The sequence below is a fragment of the Carica papaya genome, chromosome 3, assembly GCF_054855325.1.
Source record: "Carica papaya isolate Zhongbai chromosome 3, ASM5485532v1, whole genome shotgun sequence".
Classification (NCBI taxonomy): Eukaryota; Viridiplantae; Streptophyta; class Magnoliopsida; order Brassicales; family Caricaceae; genus Carica; species Carica papaya.
This window is the reverse complement of record NC_142311.1, coordinates 3290004-3313532: the sequence shown is the minus strand read 5'-3', so window position 1 is coordinate 3313532 and position 23529 is coordinate 3290004. Positions and strand designations below refer to the sequence as shown.

Genomic DNA, 23529 nt, shown 5'->3' with positions numbered 1-23529 from the left:
CCACGATGGCAGCGAGAATCACCCATGCATATAGAGACTATCCAATCCCTAAATAGGTATAGGATGAACCTATTGATAATAGATTCACATATGAGTTTTTTCTATTTCTCTTAATAGGTGGATCACTTGAAACCTAATGAAAAAACTAGTACTTAAAAAATTGTGTACTAAAAGCAATCTTCTTAATTATTGCTTGAATATTTGGCGTAAGAGGAAAAAGTTCGTGCTCGATAATGTAAATTCATTTAGGATACCTTCTATTGCTGAGATTTCTAACCTTGCAATGGATTTCTATTTGGCTCATCAACATATTAACATTAGTCCTGAAGTCGGGGGTTGCCATCATGGCCATGAGATGGGGTGGGTTGCCTTGTCAGACAATTGGTTCCAACTAAACATGGATGGCTTTATTAGTGACCCTGATGATGCATCTATTAGTGAGTTAATTTAGGATAGTTATGACAATTAGGTGGAATGGTTCGTGCATCATCTTGAACAGAATGATACTTTTATTGTTGAGGCCATTGAGGTTATTGAAGAAGCTGATCCTTTGAGATGAGCTTTCCTTTCATTCTCAACTATTTGTAGTATTTGAATAGTCTTAGCTCATTGACCAAATATGTTGACCACTAACTTAGAGAACTTTTATATCATGATTGAAACATATTTAATATTACATATTTTGTGGAAAGTGAATATTTATGTTAATCAACTAGCTACTGGGTACATAACATGGATGAGAATCTTGTAAGACTTAATGAAGCCTTAAGAGCACTTCACTAGTATTTTCATTTAGATTTTTGTGATACCGCGTAAGTTAGACTTAATATTTAAAACTCGTAATATATTTTTTTTTTTTTAGGTGAAAAAAAAAAGGAACAAAAAATTTATTATTCTTAAGGATGAATTATTCTAAATGGTGGTAAGTAATTTCATTCTTTAATATAAAGATATTAATTTAAGTGCTGACTGTATGGCAGTGTGTCCTGTTAATTTTTATTAGAGAATTGTCTCATTAGTGACATGGACTTTATATTAATTAATGAAAGGTAACGAATATCTATTTTTTTAACATCTAAAAAGTAAAGCTATTGGCTCCATCCAAGCCAATAATTAGGAGTAGCGTGGCGGCAGTCCCGCAGGTGTCTGCAACCAATTTTCTTCCTCTCCAAAGCTCCAAAACCATCGGCTTCACTCCTGAATTTCAATATCTTTTCTTCGATCTTGTTTCTTTAGATATCATCAAGTTGGAAGAAATGGAACTCAACAGTGGGTTTGTTACCTCCGGCGAAAAACCCACGATCATGGTCACAAATGACGATGGCATCGACGCGCCTGGTCTGCGATCTCTTGTTCGTGTCCTCCTGGCCACCAAGCTCTACGTCGTCCATGTATGCGCCCCTGATTCGTACGTCATATTACCACATATACAGCTAATCAGTTTAATTCGGAGACTCATATCTTTAGAGGCATTATTTCTGATGCTTTCTTTCCAATTTAATCTGCTTCCATGAGTTTGAAAATGAATTCTATGTGCAGTGTACGAGTGGCTGCTCGTTGGTTTTTTTGCATAGTTTTTAGCTCATTCGAAAATTTGCGGCCCAGATCATGTTTTGTCTACTACGAAAAATTTCTAGGGAATTTTTCTATTTTGCAATTGAGTTCTACAATTCAAATGTGTAATTTGTAGAATAGTCTTATCATAGGCAGTGTATTTATGGCCAAAAAATTGTGTTGTGATTCTAATGGATTTTAATGCAGCGAGAAGTCAGCTGTTAGTCATAGCATCACTTGGCGTCACCCCCTCTCTGCCAAACGAGTGGATATTGAGGGAGCAACGGCATATGCTGTTTCTGGTTTGTTGTTTTTTATTCCTCATCAAATCATTTTTATGCAGTAACTTTGCTAAATCCTATGTCAAACTCTTTTTTTTAGGTAGAGCAATCACACAATCTGCTTGGAAAAGAATAGCTTTCCCTAGTTTTTGGTAGAGCAACTTAATACTTCTTCAAACTTCAATACTAGTTTTAATCATATTTGGACTCACTAGATACATATCCTTTAGTAAGTTAGACTGTTACTCTTTCTTCACCCTAATTGTTTCCCTTGTTCCGAAAAATACAAAAATTATATTTGAAATGCTTTCTCATATTGTTTGATGTGGGAAATGAACATTTTGATTCTATTTAGATTGTATATGGAACCAACTGTTTAATTCTCATTGACTGTGAATCATCTCAACACAGAAAAATAATAGAAAAAAGCTAAGGTATGAATTGTTCCAGAATCCAGATTATGCTTTTCTCAGGAGTGTTTTGATTATTGACCACCATATTCAATATTTTTCTTTTTTTTTTCCTCCGAGGAACAAATTTTTTCCTTTTCTTTTTCTAGAGAAAACAACTTCTTAAAATATTTATTCTCAACTTCCTGTCATCATCTTCAATAATTAATGCTACTTGATCTTAAGATGTTTTCCCCTAAAAGTAATTTTTGGTTGTGTATATCATGCAGGAACTCCAGCAGATTGTACATCTTTGGGTATTTCAGAAGCACTGTTTCCATCTGTTCCTGATCTGGTAGCTGTCACTGTTACATGTGCTTATGAAATGTTACTTTTTCCAATTTTCTGTAGAATGCTTTACCAAAAAACTTGAGGCTGGGTTGGAATGAATGAGCAAACTGACTTCATTTCATCTGTACCTGAATTGAACAAGAAATTCATTTGCAAAATTAATTTTGGTGTTTGAAATAAAGTATGATACTTTAAGATGTTTTCTGGAATTTAATTGAATCATTATATTTGAGAAAACATAAAAAGGAATGGGAAATGCACTTGAGCTTCTTTTCAGAAGTAGCGTATTTTGTGGAATTGGTGGACCTTTTCAATTCCATATGGTTTCGTTTTTAAAATTTTACATTTTGTGGAATAACTCTAAATATAAAAATGAAGATTTCAAATTGCCTGATCTCTTCTCGACGTCTAAGATAGTCTAGGTAACATCTCTCCTGTGATCCCATAACAAGGATATTTCATCCCCAACTGTTATATTTCTAGATTGGTTCAAACACCTCAAATGAGATATATCAATAACATTTTTAATGACAGTACCATTAATGTCTTCTCAGTACAGGGAATTTTTCCATTTTATGTTGTTTGTGGGTTCTGAGAAACTTCTTCCTGGGGAAAATGATTCTGTAAACTTATTTTCTTCCTTTCAATTTATGCTGACATGTCTGGTAAATTAACTGTTAAAAAAATCTGTATTCTGAGATGTTAATTTACATCCTATTCTGGACAGGTTATCAGTGGGATAAACATGGGTAACAACTGTGGTTATCACATGTTAGTAGCCCTTTCTCTTTTCCTTCTGTATATTAGTTATTTTACAGCTGTTCTGGATCCTGGAGCTATGAAGTCTTGTGTCCTTATTTAATCACAGAAGTGGAGATTTTTGCATGGGATAGATAAAAGAAGCAAAACTACCAACTGCATTTTCTATATTACATTAGAAATTTATGTTATTCAAATATTTTCTGAATGACTGGATTTGGATACTCGAGAATTTAGAACATTCTATATTATATTATATAATATGAGTCGATTTGTGATTGCTTAAAGGTACCAAAGAGTGATCTTGATTTATTTCAAAAGAAAAAAAGCTAGAGGGTGATCTTTATCTTCATATAAGGAAAAAGTGGTATACTATGTAAGAGGCAATCTACTGGCAGTAGATTTAGAGTCATGCAATCATGATGTTTTTTTTTTTGGCTTCCAAAGCCATTGAAAAAGAATGAGTTATCTTGTTTTCAAAAGATAAAGAGATTCTTTAAATAATTATTTGGAGAAGGCCTACTCTTGGATTTTGATGTTATCAGAAAAGCAGCTGCATGGGTAGGCAATGAACTGTATATTTCCTAAGATATTCTTTATTGGTTTGGTGATTTCGTTTCTCATTGGAATCGCAGTGTTTACTCTGGGACGGTTGCAGGTGCCCGAGAGGCCTTCTTTAATGGCATACCTTCTGTCTCTATATCATATGACTGGTAGGTAATTACAGTTCTTAGCGAGCATGCTGTTTTCAAGAGAGGACCTTGAAAAAATAGAAAGTAATGTGAGACTGTTGTTACTCAATATGAATTGTAGTTGATGAAAAAACTCAGTTCCATTTCTAAAATGGCGCCTTGTTTTCATCCAATGTTCTTTTGGCTGTTTTATATTTTTTCATTTAGCTTTTTCAATTATAAGCAGAAACTTCCCCTGCCCATCTTGCTGGGGGTTCTAACATATATTCCTGTGCAATTTTGGTTTGGAATTTCAGGGTTGGAGGTCGGAGCAATATTGATGATTTCACACTTGCTGCTGAAGCTTGTGTACCTATCATTAGTGCAATATTGGGCTCAATCAGGAGTAGAACTTATAATCTAAGATGCTTTTTAAATATAGATGTGCCAACCAATGTTGCTAACCATAAGGTAAATTAAGAATTACATTGCTAACATGTATTCACTGCATGCTAGATTAGGAGAATAGTCATCATTGTTCCTTTGTTCCTTATCATCTGAAGCTTTAAGAGAAACCCCCTAGCAGAAATAAAGAAACTGCAACTTGGGTTTTGTTTGGCTGCTTTAAAGTGAGAGAAGTTGGTATATATAACCTAAGCATGTGCACCTTCATGCTCATAAGATTCAGTACACATAACCATTGTTGCATTTAACTTCCATGTGAAAATGGCACGAGTTCATTCCTTTACCAATATAGTATAGGACTACATCATGGTTCTAAAGGTTAGTTAATCCTTTAAAACTGATTAATCTCTATCAAAACTCGTCAAATATAAATGTACTTTATAGCTGCTTAGATCTCAATGTACAGTGATGCACATGAGCTTCCACAAATAATTATATTAAATAGGAGTTATCGTTATACCATTTCTAATGAAATTCAAAAATAAGGAGATTGGAAGGAATCAATTAGAATGTTTCAAATGGAGTTCTAGGGAGAATGGAGTTGCGGAAGATAGAGTAGAAATTAGCATGACAAAATAGAAAATCATCAAAGCAAAATGAGTGAATATGCTCAATAAAAAAATTATTCTTCTTCGATAATTTTTTTATTTTATTTTATTCTTACGACAGACATGACAATCGAATTTGGTTCTCAGATTTTTTGAATAGAATGTAATCATTAATTTGGCTCTTAGTTTGGATTGGAATTTTGATTCAATTCAAGAATAAGCCTATATATTTATGGTTCTAAAACCATCAGTTTTAGTGGTCGACTTGTTTCTTTCAAATTGTTTCTCATTATTAAGAAAAGGTAACGAAGATAAGATATGGGCTTATTTTATAGTAATAGTAATTAATTTTTGTTGTTTTAAGGTTAATTTATTCACCCACCTAGATAATATTTTTCCTTATTCACCAATAAATTGACTAATCAACTTGTATAAATAAGATATATCTATGGAAAGATTGCTTGGATTTAGGAAATAGTCGCTTGGATCTATTCATAATTCGTTTATTTTTTATTTCTAAAATTCTACTTGAAGTACAGTTTGCACTTGTTAACTAGAATATTACATCGTCAAATTAGTTAAGATATCTTTTCCTGTATATTCTTTTCTATAATTATGTAATCAATTAAAAATCTCTATTATAATGTTAATTTTCTAATCTGTAGGTAGCATTTCTATATATATAATTCAATTGTAACAACATAAAGTATATCAGAAATAAAGTAAATATTATTTCTCCAAAATATGTAATCCAATTGTAACAACATAAAGTGTATCAGAAATAAAGTAAATATTATTTCTCCAAAAATCTTTATTATATCAGAGCTAAATAGGGTTAATTTAAGATTTTAATTTCAATGTTTTTTTCAAACCCTAAATAGTACAAAAGGTTGAGTCAGTACTCGCCTATCAAGATTTACAATCCCAAACGGAGTTGCTGCCTAACCGTCGGCCTGCTGCCTTGTTCTGATAACCATTTTTCCAAACGCGTGAGCCACATGCATTGCCAGCAGCGGCCTTCTTCCAGCACGTGAGCCACACACACCACTCATTTTACTGAGTCAAACCTCATCCGACGCATTGTATTGCTGCTACATGCCCTGATCTGGCCTATTTTGGCATGATGCGTGTGTCCCCGGTTCGCATTCCGCCGTTTTTTGTCTCTGTCTTCGAGTGGCTGCCGGTCGCGGATGCATTCACCACTGCACAAGACCGTCCTAAGTCGCCACTGTGAGTCACACAGGTTTGTGGACTCTGTTGCGCACAGAAGAACCATCCGGCCTTCTCTGGTCGCGCGGATATGTTTTTGTGCCGCCGGTTCCGCCACTACCGGCCTCCTTTGCCGGCTGACTGCTCTGGTCGCACGAATCTGTCACTGCTGCCACCCCTACCGCCTTCTTCCAACCTAGCCAGCCTTTTCTGGTTGCTGACTGTAAGGACACCAATTTTTCAGCCTAGTTTTGCCTCCATTGGTGCTGGTTAGAAGGTGTATTCTATCTCTATGAGATTAGTTATTTGGTATTATTTTTTTATGTTTCTGGTACTACAAAAAATGATAGAAGCAAAAAAAATAATTATTCCTAATTCAGATAACCTTTCGTTACAAATCAGTATTGTAAAATTTAATTGAACTAATTATCTTATTTGGTGAAGATCCTGTTTGTTGTTTATCAAAGTCAGAAGATTGCAGGGTTACATAATTGGTGATATAAAGGAACCTAATGTTGTTAGTTTGGACTATAACAGATGAGAATCTGAAAACTCTTTGATAATGTCTTGACTCATCAATTTCATACAATCTCACATTGCTTGATCATATTTATTACTCAATACTGCATTAAAAATATAAAATGTAGTATCTTTTACATATTTACAAGTGGGTAATGATGCTCAGATATTTGAACTCCAAAATAAGATTCATAGCATAAAACAATGAGAGATGATTATTTTTCAATATTTTTTTGAGTTAAGTGGCTTAAGATAGGAATTAAACTATTATCAAGATTTTTAGACAAACTGTACTTGAGATGCAGTCAAATTTCAGAAACTAATAGAGAATGAGCGGATTTATGATTTTTTTAATGGATCTGAACACCTAATATGATTAAATACGGGTGTAGGTGCTTGGTAATAATCTTCTTCCCTCATTACAACAAACTTATGCTTATGTTCAGTAAGAAGAAAATAGAAAAATATCATGCTTCATGCAACACTCATTGAGAAAACTGGATTAGTTGCTCAGTCTGACAAATTCAAAAACCAATAAATTTGTGAATATTATGGCAAACTGAGACACACTAAGAAAACTTAAACTGTATGGTCGACTCACTAAAGGTCGTAGGGGAATGAAAGGTGGACCTAGAAAAGCTCAAGCAAAGTTCACAAATGTGACACTTGACTCACCAACAGTTGAAACTTTTTCAAATGAAGAGATTCAAAACCTGAGTGTTTTCTATCTCACTCAATTCTTCATACATTAGTGCATTAAATATAGTAAAATCAAATATTTCTCCTATCCCTACTATTTCCAATTTTAATATTTGGATTATAAACTATAAATCTAATAGACATATGTCAGATTATTTTAAAGATTTCCTAACCTATGTTTCTTGTACTAAATGGAAAAATATCCGTATAGCTGATGGTTCATGCACTCCTATATTTGAAACAAGTTCCATTAATTATATTTCGACTATTATGCTGTCTTTAGTTTTACATATGCCTAGTTTTCCTAACAGTCTTTTATCTATTAGTGCACTCATTAGAGACCTTAACTATAAAATTAAATTTTTTTTCTGATTAGTGCATTTTTTAGGATTTTCGAATAGGGAAGAGAATTGATACTAGTAGACTCTAAGATGACTTATATGTTTTGAACAGAAGTTAGAATATAGTAAGTTAAGCCACCATTGGGAACATAAAAGTCAATATAAAAATAGTATAATAGTACCGACGATTGGGATATCATTCTTTTTTGTGTTAGAGAAATTATATCCCAAGTTATTTAAAAAAACTTTAATTAATTCTTTATTTTTTGATGCATGTGAACTTATTAAATATAAACAGAGTTTATATCATTTGAGTAATAATGTAAGTTATACTTTTTTTATGACTATCCACTCTAATGTGTGAGACCTACTTATAATATCTCTTTATCTGTTTATAGATAGTTTTTTATTTTTATTAACTGTTGTACTAGATTAATATGAGTTTATGTGTTGAAAACAAAAAATGATGTGGTTTTATACTTCCAATCATTTCATAAAATGATATATACACAGTTCAATGCGCAAGTTAAAGTTATGAAAACTGAGAACAGTACATAATATATGGATGGTAAGTTCCATGCTTACTTGGAGTCTAATAGGATAATTTATTAGACAAGTTAGATATATACTAAAGAGTAAAATAGGGTCGTTGAAAGGAACAATAAACACATACTAGAGGTAATTCGATCACTAATGTTTACCATAAATCTACCAAAAGTTACTGGGGAGATACAATTCTCTCAGCGGTTTATCTTATCAACATAATATTTTTGCAAATTTTTTATTTTAAAAGTCATTTGGAAGTCTTGCAAGGAGAAAAGTCTTATACTCTTCCTTTAAAAGTATTTGAATGTGTTTGTTTTGTCGATGCTAGAAATGTGGATAAGTTGAAATCTAAAGGCTCCGCCTCTCACTGTTTTTTTTTTTGCATGGGAGGCATGCTGGAAGAGGATTTTAACTATTGACAAGTTGAGAATTTGAGGAAGGATGCTGGTTAATGGTTGCTATTACTGTCTAAAAACTAAGGAAACTTGTAATCATCTTTTATTATGGTATCCGATGGCATATATGTTATGGTGCATGATTTATAGTCTTTTGGGAATTGTTTGAGTTATGGTTGGGTCTGTGGAGGGAGAAATTTGGGTTTGGGATGGGTTATATGAAAAAACTAAGATTGTTAGCTTGATCCCTTTGACCGTTTTCTGGCTTATTTGGAAAGAGAGAAATAATAGGATTTTTGATAACGTATAGAGTGGTATCTTTCGTTTAAAAGATAGGTGGTTTCAGTTCTTTGGGTTTATTTTATTAGATCATGATATTATTAGTGATGTGGATTTTAAAAATGTCATTGATACGTTAACACGATTACAAATATTTTATAAATGGGTGATAACCCTTTTTGGTACTCTGTTAATAGATACTATACTTTTTTATCTAAGAAAAAGTGTATATTTGTTAAATACTCCTATACTCAAAGAGTTACAAATGTTGTCATCCACCATTTAAAAAGTACTTTGTGACTATGAATGTTACTTTTAAAGAATCTGAGTCTTACTATAATTTAAACCCAACATTTCTTCAGAGGGAGAGTGAGGAGGAAGAAGTTATGCCTACCTTGGTAACTCTTGACAGTTATATTTAGGGGAAGAATTCTACTTTGAAAGATACTATTCAAAGAGAAAATATCGAACGCTTGAATAGACTAGACTTGAAGAGGTATGCAATAAGAGATGAGACAGAAAAAACCATGTTACAGTTAGATTTAAACCAAGAATTTTCTTCAGTTCCTAAAGATATTGGTGAGTTATTTTTATCTTGTGATTCATCTGATAAACCCATTGCTCTTAGAAAAAGAATTAGAACATGCACTTAGCATCGTATATCTAATTTTGTTTCATATGACGCCTTATCTCTCTCATATAGAGCCTTTATTTTTTCTGTTTTCTCTGTGTTTATTCCTCAGAGAAAACAGAATAAACATGATTGAAGAAATGAAAGATTTGACAAAAAATAAAAAATGGGAACTTATTTCACCTCCACAAAGAAAAAAGATGGTTGGTTGTAAATGGTATTCACTGTAAAACACGGAGCAGACGGGTCGATTAAAATGTACAAAACAAAATTGGTGGCTAAAGAGTTTACTCATATCTATAGAGTTGACTAAAGAGTTTGCACTTGTCACGATGATGGACACGATCAGAATATTATTGTTTTGTACAGCTAACATTGGTATTCACTGTAAAACACAGAGTAGACGGGTCGATTGAAATGTACAAAACAAAATTGGTGGCTAAAGAGTTTACTCATATCTATAGAGTTGACTATTAGGAGATATTTGCACTTGTCACGATGATGGACACGATCAGAATATTACTATTTTGTACAGCTAACATTGATTGAGACTTGCAACAATTTGATGAAAAAATGTCTTCCTCCATGGAGACCTAGAGTAAGAAGTATACATGAAAATTCCTCCCGAATTTGAAGATGATAGAACACAAGAGAATATTTGCAAATTAAACAAGACCTTATATGAATTGAAGTAGTCTCCAAGAGCATAGTTGAAAAGTTTAGAAGAATTATGATCTTTTTTGGGTATCAACAAAGTATTGTTGATCCTACTCTATTTATCAAATATTATGAGAACAAAACACTCTTCTTATTGTTTATGTAGATAATATCGTGGTGCTTAGAGATGATACAAAGGAGGTGGCTCGATTGAAAGAGTTTGTTGTTTAAGTATTTGAAATAAAAAATTTAGAAAAATTACAGTATTTTTTGATAATTAAAGTTGGTAAATCTAACAAAAGAATCTTCATTATTCAAATGAAGTACATGATACACTTATTAGAAAAGACTAGTATGATGGGTTGCAATCCGACAGAATCTCCGATTGAAAATAATTACAAACTACAATTAGATAATGGTACATCAGTTGACTTGAGGAGATATCAGAGATTGGTTGGAAGGCTCATTTACCTTTCACATACTAGATCTGATATAGTATATGCTGTGAGCCTGGTGAATCAGTATATGCACGATCCTTGTGAGTCTTATTTACATACTGTTTTTCGCGTATTTTGATATCTAATATCTGCTATTGTAAGAGGTAATTTGGTTACATGAAAAAATAAGAAGTAGATTGTTGTTGCCCGCTCCAGTACTGAAGCAGAATATAGAGTAATGATCCAGAGGGGATATGTAAATTATTGTGATTGAAAAAACTAATGAAAGAATTAAAACTGTTAAAATAAATAAAAATATCCTTATTACGTGACAATAAGGCAGCCATTAGCATTGCTCATAATCCAATTCAACATGATTGGACAAAACACATTGAGATTGATTGACGTTTTATAAAAGAGAAAATGGTTGATGACTCTTTATGTTTATATCATGTGCTTTAAGTGAATAGGTGGCAGATGTCTTTACTAAATGACGTTACAATAAATATTTTCATAATTTGGTTTGCAAGTCGAGTATATGTGATATTTTTACACCAACTTGATGGGGAGTATTAACTAGAATATTATGTTGCCTAATTAGTCAAGATATTTTTTCCTGTATAATCTTTTCCATAATTATGTAATCAATTAGAAATATCTATTATAATGTTAATTTTCTTATTTGTAAGTAGAAATTGTGCATATATATCTTCGAGTAACAACATAAAATGTATCAAAAATAAAATAAATATTATTTCTCCAAAAATCTTCAGAACTATTAATTTACGTAATTGAAAATAACCAATTAAGTTTACAGCGAAACTTAGAAATTGATCAGTAATCCAATTTGAGTACTCCCCCAAGATAGACTCAATAGAAAATTGAATAATAACGACAACAAGTGATTGAGTTCAATAGTTTCTTATATAAATTTACGTAATTGAAAATAACCAACTAAGTTTACAACGAAACTTAGAAATTGATCAGTAATCCAATTTGAGTACTCCCCCAAGATAGACTCAACAGAAAATTGAATAATAACGACAACAAGTGATTGAGTTCAATAGTTTCTTATATAAAATTATTGACTTTTAGAAATTAGTAATATCAAGAAAACAAAATTGTTTTTAAGTACCAAAGAACCAGAAATGCCCTTTGTTTCAAAGAGAGGAAGGTGGATATTCACATTTCATTTAATTATCGAAGGCGAATGAATTAGCAAAAAATGGTTGCAATAGGACAGATGTATAAAATTAAAGTCAATGTATCTATATGTCTATAAATATCTATAGGGGATATATGAAAAAGATGTTATTATGTTATCTAACTAATTCTGTGAATTACTCCTAATTGTTCACATCAATATAGTGCCATTTGATAAGAGTTATTTCGGAACAAAAAAAAAGTAAAAGTAAACTTTTGGTTCTCTCGATTCCAAACAAAAATTGTGCATAGGCTTGAATTCTTCTTGTTTGTTACTTTCATCACTGTCAATCTATTTGGTATCTTGAAGGATTCTTCTTCTTTATATTAGGTAACACTTCATGATGATTCAGCTATTTTGAGCTTCTTATTCCACATAATCTGATTGCTTATGTATATTTTTCATTTGTTAGTAGGTTGCCTAAGCTCAAGGCTTCAGCTTGCACTAATGTTAGCACCTTCACCATGATTTGGCCCAACCTTTATCAATGGTGGACTGAAGTGCCTTGGTGAATGCCTTGAGCCTAAGTGCCTAAGAGTGTTCAATTTCTATTATTGTGCAATCTCTTGATGATGTTGTTTTTGGATTTTGCTTCTTCCTTGAAAAAAGGGGTATAAGTTGACCAAGCAGGGTAAAAGCTTTTTCAAAATGGGATGGAGGCAAGTTACTGATGAACAGCAAGGGGCCAAGATGTTATCAACAATGGCAATGGAAACAGAATCAGCAGCAGTGACAGAAACTGATACATCAACCACATTGCAAGAGAACCTCTTGTTCAAGAGAGAGGTGGGTTTTCAATATCTTTCTGTCTCTTTGTTCACATTCTAATTATTTGTTCCAGTTCATCATCTTTTAGCTCAAATACTAACAAGTCAAGTTTTACTTTTTGATGGCTGTCCTTTCATTTCATTTTCTGCCCCTCGGTTTTATCCACTGCCTCTCATGTTAGCTACTTTTCATTTGTCTTATTGATTAAACTAATGTCCTCCTATTACCATAGAGTGACTCTGGTGCAATTTCAGGTGTCACCTTAACAAGCACTTATCCATTGGCAAGTCACATAATTACTCTTTTGTCTCTTCTTTTATTGTGTTAATTTCCTCTTACATCTACAAGAGCTTCTGTAAATTCGGTTAAACTTCTTCTTCAGTGAAATTGTGAGAATCTGAATAGTCGACGTGGAGAGGCTGTTTACAGGTGCACCATCCCTCACCTACCGCCTTTCAATGAAATAAACTGAGCAGCACATGTCACTTGGTGGAGCTACATTGCTGTCCTTCTGATGTGCATGTATTATACATATTGATATAGACTGCTGGATGGCATCCTCTGGAACTGTCCACTAAAAGGATGTGTTGGGGATCTTAACACATAAAAGCCATCCTGTGTGCCAGGTGTTTTAAGGAAGAAAGAATCTGTTGTTCAAAATTAAATTACTTCTAGTTTTAGTTGTTTGGCTGTTAGGACTAAATTCTGTCAAGTGTAATGTAGTTTTAGAAGTTGACTAAGTCTAGACAAGTCTAGAGAAATAAGATTAGGCAGTTATAGCAGTTACTATAGGCAGTTGTATCAGTTACCATATTCTTCCAAGAGCAGAAACTTCGTATATTAAGCAGTTGTAGCAGTTACTTCAGCAATTGTAACAATTACTATATTTTGCCAAGAACAGAAGCACCTATTCCTGTTTCTTCCCATGAATGATATAGACAAGATTGTTAAAGTATTCAGTGTCTATTTACTCGAGAAGTTTCACGGTTGTCTCTTAATGAACTTAATTTACACGGAAAATTGGTAAAGGCAGGAAATCAACAAACAAAGAAGTCTCTGCAGATTTCTATTTAAACTGACTCATAACTAGAGATATACGAGTCGGGAACATAATAGTATGTCATCTAGTGAGTTCCTGTTCTTCATTGTCAGTATATATACGTATGCATTGTCTGAAATAGTCTTTTTGGAAAATCAGTAAAATATGGTACGAAGCAAATGGAAAATGAAACCTGACTGATAGTCTGCTTTTCAAATCTTCTAGATGTCTTTTTGTTCATTATTTCTTTGTGTTGTCAAGTCGTTTTTTGTGAATTCTTGTAGGTGAGGGGAACCCAAGTTGACAATGATGAGACAGACAAACAATCCCTTCAGGAAGGATATGTGTGTATCTTTGATTCATTTGATTGGTCCATAGGTCTAACGGACTCCAGGATCTAAATGGTTATCACCGTTTCATTTCAGATTACTGTCACTCCACTTGGAGCCCTCTCCCGTGCAGAGATAGACTGCCAGAATTACTTCAAAGAATGGCTTCCAAATGTTGTAGGACATGCCTCTTCGTCATCTTTATAATACTACGAAGAGCTATTAGGTAAAATTAAATAATACAGTGCATGCCTCATTGTTATCTTCTCGTTAAGATGTTCTCTAAATTATTATATATTTTTGATTTGACGTTGCTGTCGTAATCTTGATGATAAGAAAAGTGAATACTTTTGCACATTGAATATCTCTCAAGTTTGAATTAAGACTTCCCTTTGCCAAAGTATCTCTACCTTTAAGCCTACATAGTCTATGATGCATGGTTTCAGAAACTGATTTTCTAAGTTGTTTGTCATGGTTAAAAAACAATCATGGAAAACATCATTTTCAATAAACTCAAGCATGGACCTGGTTGTGCTGCCTAAAGCTGTTCCCTCTAACTGTTTGATCTAAAGCCCTTGCTTGAAGTCATATCTATCTCTGTCACATCTTCCTTTTTGGTTTCTCAAATATGGCAATGATCTTACAAAATTTATTTGTCTTGCACAATTTATCTGGTCCAAAGTACAGCTGCTTTTTAGATAGTTTAGCAATCAATTATTTCTAGAGAATCGTGTTGTCTTTTTGATTAGGGACCATCTCGGAATATGTTTCCCTCTCATCACTAGTATAGGATTCTTCTTCACCTTTATAGTTTCTTAACTGGTTTATCATTCCGTATTTAGTTAGGACTCGTGTATCTGGTTGTATTTCCTTTTTTGCATTCTTGCTATAACTGGGATACCTAGAAACTCTATAAATAATTGGGTGCCACTTTATTGTTTTAGACTGCTTATGAATAAACTATAACGATGTTCTCTCATCGGTTGAGTGCCTTTAACAATCCTATAATTGTGGTTATGATGATTCTGTAATTGTGGCAGTGACAAGTTTGTAACTGTGGTTGTGTCTTTGAGAATCCTGGTGATCGGGAATTGAGCATTTAATTCCAAAACTACTTGTAAATTTAGCTTCTTTATTCCTATGGTACACCAGTTATTATTTAGTCATTTTCTATTTATGATGATTTTACATAATTGCATTTATACAATGGGTGAAGACATATTACCTTTCTTGTTTACATGGTGATGCAGCACAACTGAATGAGGTAGAGAATAATTGAAAAAGAAAATGGTAACTTCAATCCACGTAAACGTTAGCAACCACCATAATTCAAGGTTGCTAAGCACTTAATTCAATGAAAGAGTAGCAACGGTTTTATTCATAAGCAGTATTTTAAATCATGATGAAGCACCAGTTACTTTATAGGGTGTCAACATAAACTAATATAAAAAGAATATTTAAATAAAAAATAGTAACCAAATAGGATTTCTAGAAATAATATTTCCGAACCAACACAAAACCTATTTCTATAGTTTTAAATAAATTAAATATCAATGAAATAATATAAGGACTATAACTGCATTAATATCTCTAGATGTATTTTAAAATATTCCTATTCTGTATCACATGGATTAATATCCGACTCAAGAAGCCAATATATTAGTTCATTCTTGTTTAGAGAAAGCATACAGAGAAGACTATGAGGAACATAAATTTCTTTTCCATTAGCACATACTTTTATGGGAGATTCATATGAATAGATTGACTTCACAGAAAAAGAGCTGAAATTTTCCAGGTCTTATGTTATCTATTCCCAATATTCGTGTACAATTCTACACATTGGATTCCCATTTGCAACTATTGATGGCAAGGCTTGTGTAGTTTTGTTGCCCTGTGGACAAGTTTTTGAGAAGGGTATTTCAGTCTTGCAAGCATTAGCAAAACGAATGGAGTGATAAAAAGAAAAAATAGTCATTTATTTGCTACTATCCAAGTTTTTTTGTTCCGAACCATGTGCCTAAACAGTACTGAGGGAAACCCATTCTTATTGCCACTTAATTAACCGATTATCATCTGGGATACTGGATCTTAACAATTCCCGTGGAAGTGTTTTCCATATTCTATCTAGAGGTTAGTGTCACAAACCATCTTTTTCCTTAGAATACTTTGTGTGTTGCCTGTATTCACATACATTAACTACAGATAGGGAAGCTCGACCAAAGGACATTCAAGTGTGTTTTTATGGAATACTCCTCAATCTAAAAGGATTATAAATGTTATTATCCACCTACTAAAAAATTTCATGCTATCTGCAGATGTTACATTTATTCTGATTGGTCATACTAAAGCAAACCTTTTCTTCTAAGGGAGACTTGGTAGAAGATTAGGATTTGTTCCTTTTTGGCTTTATTGTACCCTCTATATCATCAACACCTCTACTACCAAATAACCCTCCAGGGTTACTTCACAACCATAAAATGACCTTAATTTACCGTCAAGATCGTCAGCACCTCTATCACCAGCAAATAATCCTCCTCTGTTACCTCACAACCCAGAAAATGACCTACCTCTATTACTTCAAAACCTAGAAAATAAACCAGCACAAGTGACTGTATAAGATCTAAGATTCTCTTAGTTGTATTCAAGAAGAAAGGATGTGGATCCTGATATGAAGCAGGTTCAATCAAAGTCAAGTTCTAAAAATGAGGTAACTTGTAAGAATCCTTTGCATTTTGACATGGAAATACCTATTGCAATTCGAAAAGAAACCAAAGAATGTACTAAACACTCACTTTATCTAATTTTAAGCTTGCTATCATTTCACAAGGGTTCACCATCCCACAAGATTATGAGTCTAAATATAGAATTCATTCGTAACTGATTATCTGAGTCATTATCCTATGAAAAAAAGAAAATGTTATGAGTATGAAAATGCAGGCACCGGAGAAAAATCAAATGTGAAAGATGGTGGACCTACATATGGGAAAAGGTGTGTAGAATGTAAATAAGCATCCATCATAAAGTATAAAACTGATAGTACAATAGAGAGATATAAAGAAAGCTAATGATTAAGGAATATACCCAAACTTATGAGTACGCTATCAAGAGACTTTTGCACTTGTTGCCAAAATGAACTCAGTCCGAGTTCTATTGTTTTTAGTAGCCAACTTTGACTGATAACTGCAACAGTTTGATGTGAAGAATATGAGCATGGGGGCCTTTAGGGGGAAATTTACATGAAAATTTCACCCGGATTTACAAAAAATGCAAGAGCAAATAAAGTTTGTAGATTAAATAAGGCTCTTTACAGACTCAAACAGTGCTATGATTTGAAAGGTTTGCTGAAGTGATGTTGGCAACAGAATACAAGTAAAGTCAGGGAGAGATCTCCCCCTATTCATCAAGTATTCATATTCATGGGGAGTTACAACCTTATTTGTGTATATAGATTACATTATTATGACTGGTAATAATGAAAAAGAAAGATCGGTACTTAAACAACGCTTGACCAAAGAACTTAAAATTATAGAACTAAGGGAGCTCAAATATTTGCTGGGAATTGAAGTGACCCAATTCAAAATCTAAAATTTTCACCTTGCAGTAAAAGCAAGTTAGTGACTTTCTGATAGATAAAGACAAGTTGGCATGCAAACCTACTAGTAGACTAATTGATCTCAACTATAAACTGGGATTAGCAGAAGAAGACGTAGCAGTTAACAAGGAAATGTATTAGAGGTTAATTGAAAGACTTATCTATCTGTCACACATGATGTGAAACATTGCTTATACGTTAAGAGTGATAAGTCAATTTATGCACAATCTTAAAGAAGTGTATTTACAAGCAACATATTGAGTGATACAATATCTGAAAGGAACATCAAGAAAGGGTATACTTTCAAAAAGACTAACAGATCACTCATTTAAGCCTATGTTGTTGCTGTCTACGCTGGATTAATAGTGGTAGAAGATCTACTATAGGTTTATTGTATTTTCCTTGGAAAACATTTGGTTACATGGAGAAGCAAAAATTAGAATGGTCAGATTTAGTGTAGAAATTAGAATTTCGAATAATGATTCAAAAAATATGTGAGTTAAAATGGTGTAGAGATGATTTTAGAAGACCAAAGTATCAAATGGGATGATCCTATAAGACTACTATGACGACAAATCAGTAATCAGTATTTCTCACAATTCAGTGTAATATAACATGATAAAGTGTATTGAAATTGATATATACTTCATCAAAGAAAATTAGGCAATGGCTAGATATATATATATATATATATCTTGCATGCCTGCCAACTCTCGACGTACAGATACGGTGATTAAGAGCTTAAATAATCTAGTGTTCTAAACAATTATTGTCAAACTGAAAATAGATAATGTCTATTCATCATCTCGAGAAAGAGTATTAGAAAGTATATATTATATATAATTAGGATAGAGGTAATACTATTAAATAGCCGTATATAACTAATTGTAGGTTTCTTTTTCTTATGTTCAAGATTATGTATATATATAGGCTCATTATTCAATAGTAAACCCACAATTCCATTCTTCCACACTTTCTTTCCCTCTTTGGTATCAAAGCTTGAATTACCTTAACAATTCCAAGTCTTTCAAGCACATTAGCCATGATAAATACCCAGAAACAACCTCCCCGTATTAGCCATGATAAATACCCAGAAACAACCTCCCCGTATTAGCCATGATAAATACCCAAGAAACAACCTCCTTCGCGACTCCAACCCTTATTGCAGCTTAAATTGTCCCTACTGCAGACGACTCTGCTTTGCTCTCTATCAATGCCTCTTCTTAGTTGCTTTTTTAATCCTTACAATTGTCGTGCCTGGCGTGCTCAATTAATTACACTATTATTTGGCATAGATCCTCTTGGCTAAACAGATGGAACCACTGAATACCCACCGATTGTCACTCAGAATTCGTAGCTTGTCTCTAATCCTGGCTATGTCGTCTAGCAATGGCAAGATCTTCTTCTTCATGCCATTTTGGCATTTGTTTCAGAAGGTTTTATTTCTTTCATTGCAATAGTCCATCCTCTTGTGAGGCTTGGTTGAAGCTTGAGCGGCTGTTTGCAAGCAATTCCAGTTCTCAGGTAATGCATTTGAAGAAGAAACTTACCCTACTCAAAGGCTCCAAAAATCTTGATGATTAGCTTCAATCCATATGAGCAACAGCCAATGAACTGGCATTGGTTGATGCTCCAATGTCCAATGATGATCAAACTACTTACATTTTGAATGATGTTGGTTGTGAGAATAAAGATATTGTTGCAGCAATCAAAACTCTTGAATCCTTCGTCACGTTTGAAGAGCTTCATGAAAAGCTCATTGAATACAAATAGTTCCTGTCTAGGGTCAAACAACTCCATTTTTTTGGTGGCATTGCCATATCTGCCACCATATGCCTCTAGTCTTCTACCGCTACTACTTTTAAAGATGAGTTGGGCTCTTCTGACTCTTGGTACTACTGCCACAACTGCTCAACTTGCACCTCCTATCCACATCCGTACCTCTTGCTCGCACCCTATTGTCACACATTTACAAATTACATCTCCAAACCTAAGTTCATTAAAAGTCTCAACCAACCTCCACCACCCTAGTCCCTTGAGTCTACCAAGATTTTGCAAGCTCTCCATAATCTCCAGTGGAGACAGACTCACAGAACAATTCAATGTTCTCATCCACAATGGTAGACGAGAATTGGTAGAATTTCCTCCAAATTGCAGTGTCACTGGTTTTAAATGGGTCTTGCAGATAAATCAAAACCCATATGGCTCCTGCTCCACCTCAAAGCCAATGTGGTTTTTAACAGCTTCCATCAACACGTAGGAGGTAAGCACACTGAAATATTTCGCCTCATCAACAAAACACCAATTGCTGCCACTGGTTATTTCCATGTGGATTGATCATTTTCTATCGGCAATGCCACTGACCACCACAGCATTCTTGTGTCTTTTTGGTACTTATCCTTCACATACCCTATTGCATTCCCCGTGAACAATATATGCACCATCCAATTGCATGGGCTACCCTGAAGCACCAGTATTATTTCCTAAATGGCACTATTACTGATGGCCTTGTCCTCCAACCTGCAGCTTTTTCTTTTTTGCCTTCAGTGATGCTGATTGGAATGGCAGTTGAGATACTTTTCACTCTACCTCTGCCTTCATAGACTTTTTGGCAACAACTCCCGACCATTCCTCATTCTTCCTTAGAGGCCGAACAGGAAGCAGTCACCTCTGCTCCTTCTGAACTTCTACAGATTTAATCTCTACTTTTTGAACCATGAGTAACAATCTCACATGCATCATTGCTCTTCTATGACAATGTTTCTAGAACTTACTTTTTTGCTAATCCAGTTCCCCATACGCGTGAAAATATTGTCGGTAATTATCATTTTCTATGTGAAGATGTTTTGCACATCTCAAACAAGGACCAGCTTGCATATGATCTTGCCAACCTCTGTCTAAAGCTTGCACCAGCTACTTTACAGCAAGATGTGTGTGTCCTTTAATCCCCTCATCGTGAGGGGGATATAGAGCATCAGATTCCCACACCAAAGATAAACTCTCCAGTGATTTTATGTTTTTAAGTTATTTAGATTTTTTAAGCTTGTTTAAGCATTACAATATCAATTTCCTTCTAGTTAGATTTTAAATATTGTAGGAAATATAATCTTAAGTTTTCTCTTTTATAATTTTTTGTTAGTTGAGGCTTTGAGTAAATTTTAAATATTATATGAATTAACATCTTTTAAATTTCTCCTTTGTATCTTTCTTTGGTTGTTGTAACTAATGCCTATATAACAAGAAGTAGCTCGTAACAAAGATGAAGACAATGATAGAATAAAAAATTCCTTTGCTAGAGTTTTATTCTCTATTATTTGTCTTTTCGTTTGCTCTTCTGGTTATTCTCTCTAGTCTATCTCTTTGATCTCTAATTTCCTATGTAATGTATTTTGATTATTCTGTTTATTACCTGAATTTTCTCTATTTTTAAACTATCCACATTATTAGTTTAACTACTATTAGTCTTGCATCACTCCAAAATTTAAGATGATAAAGCAAACTTATCTTGTACTTCTTCTAAACTTCGTTTTGTATCCTATTCTTGTCTTCAACCCTACACAGAAACACACACTCACACATATACATATGTCCTCTAATCAAAGAACCTTCTTCCCCTAAATTATGTAGTACCAAGATTACCAAGGTTTCTTTATAAGGGGCTTCACATAAAAAACAAGCTAGTTTTCGAACATATTAGTTCGTCTGGAAGGGTAATCTATCTCAAGGAAAATGAGGGGATAGTTTTGATCATAAAACTTGGTTGGATCTATAACAAAATGATTTATGATTAAAAGTGGAAGCACTGCAAATGGCTAGTTGGGAGAAGTAATGATAAATAGAAGAATGAGACTCCAACATGCTTGAAAACAGAATAAGATAATTAAAGTGGCTTCGTCCTACTATGCCTTACATCTTCACAGGAGCACTGCTACTCAGTCTACTATGAGATTTCTACAAGGCTTGGTTCTTGAGTGATCAAGTAAAGGCTTAAAAAAAGAAGAGCTTTCACTAGTCCTGCTTTCAATTTCCAAATTAATTGTTATGCATATGAGCTGGTAACTGAAAGCTCTGGAAGTTTTGATTAGCAAAACCAAGGTTTTAAATGCATATTTTTTAGTGTCAACTCTTGGCAAGCTTTATTCAGAAAGAGTGCTAGATGGCTAAAATATTTATTCAATAAACTCTTTAGAAGTCGTTCATCCAAATTATTATCATCCCCATATGAGCCAGTTCACAGCGTATTAGGGTCTTGTACCCTCTATCACGAATTAGGTTTGAGAGATGGGCCTCAGTAGATATGCATGCTTGAAAATCCTTGATAGTGCTTGCAGGAGTAAAATGCCTAAGTTGCAATGTATATTTTGTTGTTTGCTTGTTTTTCTGAGAGAAGCAATATTTTTTTTTATTACTAATCATACCTTTATATTCTGGTTAAAAATTCATGATTTGCAGGATTGGTGGCTTCGAGATGATCAATAGAGACTTCAAACCAAAATCATAGAAATAATTTTGTGGACTCCTCTCCTCCACGAAACCACAATTTTGCCTTTTGATTCAAGTGTCTTTCTGTTTTGCTCCTGAAAAGGTAAAATTTGACACAGCGTTTTTATCTAGATTTAAAGGAGGACCCACTTACAAGAATATGTTATCTGTATGATAATGGACGAAATGTGAAGTAATCTCCTCATTATTTTTCCTGCAATTGTTTGAACTCTTTTTCCTCTAGATTTGAAGGCACACCAATTTATAAGAACATGGTATATTTACAAACTTATGGATGAAAGGGGAAGTAATCTCACTATTTTAGTAATTTTTTGGCACTTTATGCTTATGCAAGAAAAAAATTATCCTCCTATAATCATTGCTTTTTCAACCTTCAGGTCACTAAATGGATAACAGAAGTGTCCTTGTTGACAGTGTTTCTTTCCTCATTGTTTTTAGATTTTTCACCAGAATCAAAGTCCTTCTGGCATTTTGCTAGAAATAGATAGGGAAGCATTAACTAGTGGGAGATTGCCATGATTTTGTCTTTGTAGAAAAATGAAAATGGGTGAGACAATTATTGGGCCAAGTCACCAGGGCACCTGGGAACTTGAATGAAGCTTTTGACTTGTGAAGGAAGTCTTGAGGAAATCTATTATATACATATCGTAAAATTCGTAACAAATATATATATATATATACATCACTATTCCCTGATCTGAGCTAAAGACATCTTGGGTTATAGGACTGCATGAAATCCTGAAGTTCTGTCTAAGATGCTTGAATTGTACGTACGTACATAGGTCTAGTTTAGGCTTCTATCCTAGTAAGAGTGAGCATACCTAATTACTTGTTTTTTAGGGTTTAAAGTTATGTTTGAAATAAATCGTATTTTCTAATTCATTCGAAAATTAATATTTAGATTTCGCTTGGAATAAATTAAAAAATTGGTTTAATTAATTTACAAATCTACATTTATTTTAATTGAGAGAGGATGCAAATTGTGGAATTTACTTGTTAAGTTCTAAATTTGATGGAATTTGTATGTATTGTTTAAATTTCACATTGAATTCCATTGGAAGGTCAATTTATTTGGGATAATTTTTACAGAAGACTGAAATTGAAAGCAAATTAATTGGATAACCTTCTACGTAGCAACCTAAAAACATGATTTGCATGGTTGATGTCTTGTTTTAACTATAATTGCATTATTCTTGGGTTAATACACACTTGAGGTAATTTTGCCATGATTTTTGAAGTATTTTCGGAAAGTTATATGTCATAGTTTATATATATATATATATGTTATATATTTTCAAAAAATTTGTACATATTTATTTAATTGTTATTAATTTATTTGTCAATTTTAGATTTCTAAGAGTTC

At 33.4% G+C, this 23529-nt stretch overlaps 1 protein-coding gene across 6 annotated transcripts; it reads left to right on the top strand.

Moving 5' to 3' along the window:
* Nucleotides 1–1084: 1084 nt before the first annotated feature.
* LOC110814077 (Survival protein SurE-like phosphatase/nucleotidase) lies at nt 1085–22365 on the top strand. Of its 6 annotated transcripts, none has more exons than XM_088215126.1 (10): nt 1088–1408; nt 1762–1856; nt 2515–2579; nt 3303–3346; nt 3970–4047; nt 4323–4476; nt 12545–12721; nt 14027–14086; nt 14168–14297; nt 22116–22365. In XM_088215126.1, exons 1-9 carry the CDS (start codon nt 1257–1259, stop codon nt 14276–14278), a joined length of 936 nt encoding a protein of 311 aa, XP_088071252.1. In that variant the 5' UTR covers nt 1088–1256; the 3' UTR covers nt 14279–14297; nt 22116–22365. The 6 variants fall into 6 exon arrangements, with proteins under 6 accessions (XP_021897103.2, XP_021897104.2, XP_021897106.2 ...); XM_088215127.1 differs by having other exon boundaries at nt 1256–1391; XM_022041412.2 differs by lacking the exons at nt 14027–14086; nt 14168–14297; nt 22116–22365 and adding exons at nt 12936–12986; nt 13086–13658 and having other exon boundaries at nt 1086–1408.
* The last annotated feature ends 1164 nt before the right edge of the window (nt 22366–23529 follow it).